Below are 5,583 nucleotides of genomic sequence, written 5' to 3'. Positions count from 1 at the left end.
CTGCTGGAGCTGCTGCCCCCGCGACCCGATACCGGATAAGCGGTCGAAGATGGATGGATGGATGGATGGATGGATGGGTTTCTTTCAAACAAATTGTCTCAAAAAGTAATGGATGGTTCCTTAAAACGTTCCTCACAACTTAAATAAATATCCAGTTCACAACTTTAATTGAATTTGTAATTTTTTTTAGCATTTGGCGAAAAAAAAAAATTCATAAAAGAAGTTGTGTATGGCAAATGTAAAAAAAAAAAAAAAAATACATAAAAGTGACAAATTTAAAAACACAAGTGACAAAATGGGTGGAAAAGTGACAAAGGTAAAAAAAAGAAAAAAAGCTTAAAAAAGTTTTGGGGAAAATAACACAACAATTTCAAAAGGTTCAGGAAAAGTTGACAAACGTTGAAAAAGTGACAAAAACATTGGGGGAAAGACACACAAGTGTTAAAAGACAACCAAACCATTGATCAAAGGTTTTTTCATTTGAAATTTCGACTCAGAAAAACCAAAATGTGCAGGTCGGGTGGGGGGGGGGGGGGGACAAAACAGGGGAGACCTTGTACAGGGGAGGCCTCGTACAGGGGAGGCCTCGTACAGGGGAGGCCTCGTACTGGGGAGGCCTCGTACTGGGGAGGCCTCGTAATGGGGAGGCCTCGTACTGGGGAGGCCCTCGTACTGGGGAGGCCTCGTCCATGGGCTACAGCGTAAGTAATCAGCCTTTATTGATAGTAAAGGCTGATTTCTGTAATTTTTATTTTCCAAATGTGGATATTGGCAGATGTCGACTGTGGGCAAACCTCTCTGCTTGTTTGTGGTCATTACTGTGCAAACACACACAAACACCCACACACACAGAGTAAACCCACTAAAGCCTGTGTCTGTCCTTCCTGTAGCTGGGGGGTCCAATCTGGGCGGAGCCCATCTACGACTTACCATTTGTCCAGAAGGTTTTGTCTGCTGTGTCGGGGAACCCGTCCCGATTTGGGACGTCCAAACGCATTGAGGGTATGCTCAGCATGGTGACTGAGGTATTTATTTTCCTTATTTGTATCCGCTCTTGTTATGTTTTCTTCTATTGGTATCGTCATTTCATATCCATGTCTTCTTGGCTTGCAACTCTTGTGGAAGTGCTGCTTCCCAATAGACTGCCCCATTACCTCCTCTGATGTGCTGTTTGTTTCAGGAGTTGGAAGATGTGCCTCTTTATTACACTATGGACAGTCTGAGCAGCACGATACACTGCAGTACTCCACCCCTGCTCCAGTTTAGGTAATCACACACACACACACACACATCTGTATACAGTGTTGTCATGAAGCTATATTGCATTTTTTGAGATTTGAACATTTCAGAAATGGGGTCATTAGTTCAACATTAGCACAGGTAAGAACCACAATGTTTTTGGACTGGGATTCATCTAACTCGAATACATGTACGGGAACATTTGGTTCATTAAACCGTGTTAAGCTTCTTCACGCTAAGGGTTTTAGAATGTCCCGACAAGCAGTGTGTCTGTGCCTAGCCTGTGGGGATAGACATTTCTGGGGATTTGTTGGCATCTGTCGCTCAAAAACTATATGGAGCTTGAGGTTTCCCAAAACATTGTTGTGTACAAAATGACTCATGACAAAATCCAATACACTTAGGGGCTAACACGTACACACCGTCGCCACCGAAGTTGACGCCTGCAACTTTGTCTTTCACCTGATATTTTGTGGATCCCATCCACTAACATGCAAAACCTGTTATTTATTTGGTAAACACGCAAAATAACACACTGGATGACAGGACAGTCTCTTTGCATGTTAGGCGATGGGATACACAAAATATCGGGTAAAAAACAGCCTGATATTTTGGGTACCCCCTCTGTAACTTTTGCTAGGGAACAGCAGACCTCTCCAAATTATTTCAGGTCTTTTATTGTGACCTGGTAAACACACAAAATAACAGCTTTTGCATGTTAGTGGAAGGGATACACAAAATATCAGGTTAAAAACAGCCTGATATGTTGAGTACATCCTATGGTACACAGGTGAAAAAAGTGGTTAATTGAAAAACCATATTAAACAAAATTAAATTAAAACAGAAATCACGTTAGAGGAAGAGGGAATACGTAGACATCAGTCGGTCCGATTAATCCATAATATTAAACGACGCTATAAAGAATTTACACATCGCCCTTATTGTAACAGACAAATACACACATTTATGTAGATAACGGAGTCCCATGTTACCATGGAAAACCATGTAGAGTCTTCCCGCTGCAAGGGGATACAAATCCTGGCGGGGATAAGTACGTTGGCACGACAACGGCAGCACCGGAGCCATCCCGGGAGGGAAAGTTCATCTATGTACCCCAGTAATAAAAACAATTGTGGCTCTTCACTTTTTTTCCACACACAAAGCAGTTTTGTCTTGTCTTAGAGAAATATCGATAAAGAAATCCACCTTCATCGTTCATATCATGTTTTCTTAAATGTCTCTCTCTCTCTCTCTCTCTCTCTCTCTCTCTCTCTCTCTCTCTCTCTCTCTCTCTCTTCCCCCCCCCCCTGCAGGTCTGCTCTCCTTCATGCAGGTCACAGAGTTTCCCTCTCTCACGCCTCTAAGAATGCCATCAAGACAGACGCTCCTCCTGCAGCTATCTGGGACGTCATGCGATGCTGGGTAAGCTTTAATAATTTTACAAAAAAAAAGAAAGAAGTTTCAGTGGCTCAGACTTAGTTTCAGACCACTGAAACTTCTCTTTTTTTGTGTCTAGATTCCCAGGAATCCGTTGATCAATCATTTTCACTTACGCGGTGTATGTTTGATTGGTCGTGTGTCACAGGAGAAGGCCAATCCCGTGAAGAGGGAGAAGCTGTCAGAGACGAGCCCCGCCTTCAAGATCCTCTCCACGGAGCCCAGGTGAGACCACATCCTAGACTCTAGAGAGTCCAGCTAGTTTCTCAGGCCCACAACATCAAATGAATGATACTTACTGAGATAGTTTATGCTCTCGTGTTAAAGAAGTACAACGCAGAGCCCTGAACCCATGTGATATTAATACAGCCTGCACCACTCATAAGAGCCTGTGGAATTTCCTTTGAAAAAAAAAAACACAAATTTGAACCTTGAAATATTAAAGAATCTTCAAATTTGGGGTGGAAGTAGTTCAGTCCGTTTGGACGTGGCGTTGGACCCGGAGGGTCGCCGGTTCAAGTCCCCGTGCGGCCCAAGTAGGGAGTGTGGGCTGGGAGCTGGAGAGATGCCAAGTTACCTCCTGGGGGCCGCCGCGGTGCCCTTGAACGGGCAGCCCTCTCACTCTCACATCTCTCTTAGTGCAGAGGTGTTTTCAGAACCTAAAATGGCTTAACATGAATCCTACATGGTATTATCTAATATAAATCCACCTATTTGGGGAAAAAACCTAACACAGATGACAGGCTTACTGGCCCATAGGTAAGGTAGTCACTAAGGTAGCTATTCACACATCCACTTAATCCAGTTAAGATGTATATTTAACATTAAAACTTAATTTATAAAATCAACAACAATTATTCATTTAATAGCTTAGTATTCTATGCTATGTATGTATGTATGTATGCATGTATGTATTTGTAAAGGCCTTTAAAATGTAATGAAATCCGTTTTTAGGATCAATAATGTATGTTGTCTTAATCTTAAATGTACCTACTTAACATGTGTGTGTTTGTGTGTGTGTTTGTGTGTGTGCGCGCAGCTTAGAAGCCTGTTTCACTGTGAGGGAGGACGCCAACCCTCAGTCCCGTAAACGCCATTTAACCCGCTTCCAGGAGAATCCACAGGCCTTCTGGGGACCCAAAGCTCGAGCCAAAGCTGGGTAGCTAACACACACACACACACACACACACACACACACACACACACACACACACACACACACACACACACACACACACACACTGACAGACACGGGACTTCAGCCACCCTTAATTCCCCTAAATTCTGGATTTTCTTTTTTTTACTTTAAAAGCTGATAAGAATGAATGAATGTTTTAGGGGATGGTTTGCATGAAAGCACTGGCTTCTCAGTTTTGCTTGTTTTGACGTTTTTCTGCACCAAAACATCACGTTGTAGATGTCAAGCCAAAATTACAGAGGAAAATTTTGTTTCTCAAAGTTTTAAATACTTTTATGATCCTGAAGACAGGTGAACTCAAATTCCAAGATATGATAAATGGCTTTTTGGGGAAACTTGTGAACACCCTGAACTTAAACTACTGGTAATTGTCTTTTAAAGAATAATGTCGTGAATTCCAAATCATTACCGCCTTCTCCATCTTCTTCATTCCTTTTCTTATCTCTTTCCTCCCTTTGTCCCCCCCCTTTTTCAATTTCCCTCCTCCACATTCTTTTCTCCATCCATCTCTAACCTTTGGTTCTGTATTCTCTCTCTCTCTCTCGCGCGTTCTTCCAGAGGCGGTATTGTTACTAACCTACAGGACAAGAGGAAGAAGTGCCAGAACAAGAGAAAGAACCAGATCACAGACTCCTCGGAGGGGAAAAACCTTCACTGCAAGAAGTTCCGACAGGTCAGTTCGCCATCAGGCAGCGGTGCTGCGATCACATCAAATCACATTTATTTAGACAAAAGGTCACGACTGAGAAAACATATTTAGCCTCTTATATGCAGTATATAAATAAGGACATGTGGCATCTATATTTGGCCCTCAGTTCCAGTCTCTTTGCTGCTCTCCCTAAACAATGCCTGTCAATCAAACAGAGTGGGCGGCTCTCTAATGTCTGCCTGAAGTTTCTGTAGCTGGAACTCTTTTTTTTAATCCACTGCAGCTCCTGCTGAACATAAGACCTTTCTTCCTGTGAAACAAAGGCTACTTACACATTTGTTGTTGCTTTGTAGACAAGTCGTTCTGGGAAAAGGAATGAGTCAGGTTAGACTTTTCCAGGAGAACAGCAGTGCCAGGCACATTAACAATTTGTCCGTGGCTTTGTACCTAAAACAACAACAACTGTCTAATTAGACCAAAGTCAGTTAATGATCTATGAATTATTCAGAAGTCCTTCCTTCCAATCTAGGAAGAAAAGAAAAGAAAAACATCTGCCTGCATCTGGTGCACAGTTGAGAGCCACATTCATGAATTGGCTGTAGCTTGAATCAATATTGTTTTTATATGTTACTGACGAAAAGCTTGTGGGAAACGGCTTAAAAACCCACATGCTGTTCCAAGTTAAAGCCGCGGGAGAAAGCAATGTTTTTGTTCCATCTCGGTTTGGTTGTTTTATTCAACTTAATAAGACTGAACACCGGTAGATTAGATTAGATTCAACTTTATCGTCATTGTGCAGCGGACAAGTACAGAGACAGCAAAATGCAGTTTGGTTCCAACAATAAAAAAAACAGAAAAGTGGAACAGAGGCCGAGCGGTAAATGAGCGGGCCGTTATTATTGGCTGATATCATGCATTCCCCTCTATCGGCATCTGCATTTATAATGGCAGTTTTAATACCAAATCTTTTTTTTATTATATTCATTAATGAAAATCCTTTATGACAAATTATCCTGATAAATGAATATATATATATATATATATATATGTATATGTATGT

At 41.9% G+C, this 5,583-nt stretch overlaps 1 protein-coding gene across 1 annotated transcript in view; it reads left to right on the top strand.

Moving 5' to 3' along the window:
- The window catches only part of trmt1 (tRNA methyltransferase 1), a 17,873-nt gene that overhangs the window by 10,484 nt on the left and 1,806 nt on the right, over window positions 1–5,583 (top strand). Inside the window, exons 9-14 of the mRNA XM_034883911.1 lie at window positions 891–1,025; window positions 1,181–1,266; window positions 2,553–2,661; window positions 2,825–2,901; window positions 3,716–3,835; window positions 4,433–4,547. Of these exons, the coding sequence (XP_034739802.1) occupies window positions 891–1,025; window positions 1,181–1,266; window positions 2,553–2,661; window positions 2,825–2,901; window positions 3,716–3,835; window positions 4,433–4,547 (642 nt within the window). The remainder of the gene's footprint in view (window positions 1–890; window positions 1,026–1,180; window positions 1,267–2,552; window positions 2,662–2,824; window positions 2,902–3,715; window positions 3,836–4,432; window positions 4,548–5,583) is intronic.

Source organism: Etheostoma cragini, chromosome 2, assembly GCF_013103735.1.
Source record: "Etheostoma cragini isolate CJK2018 chromosome 2, CSU_Ecrag_1.0, whole genome shotgun sequence".
Classification (NCBI taxonomy): domain Eukaryota; kingdom Metazoa; phylum Chordata; class Actinopteri; order Perciformes; family Percidae; genus Etheostoma; species Etheostoma cragini.
Note: the sequence above shows the minus strand (reverse complement) of the source record. Positions and strands in the feature narration are given on the sequence as shown.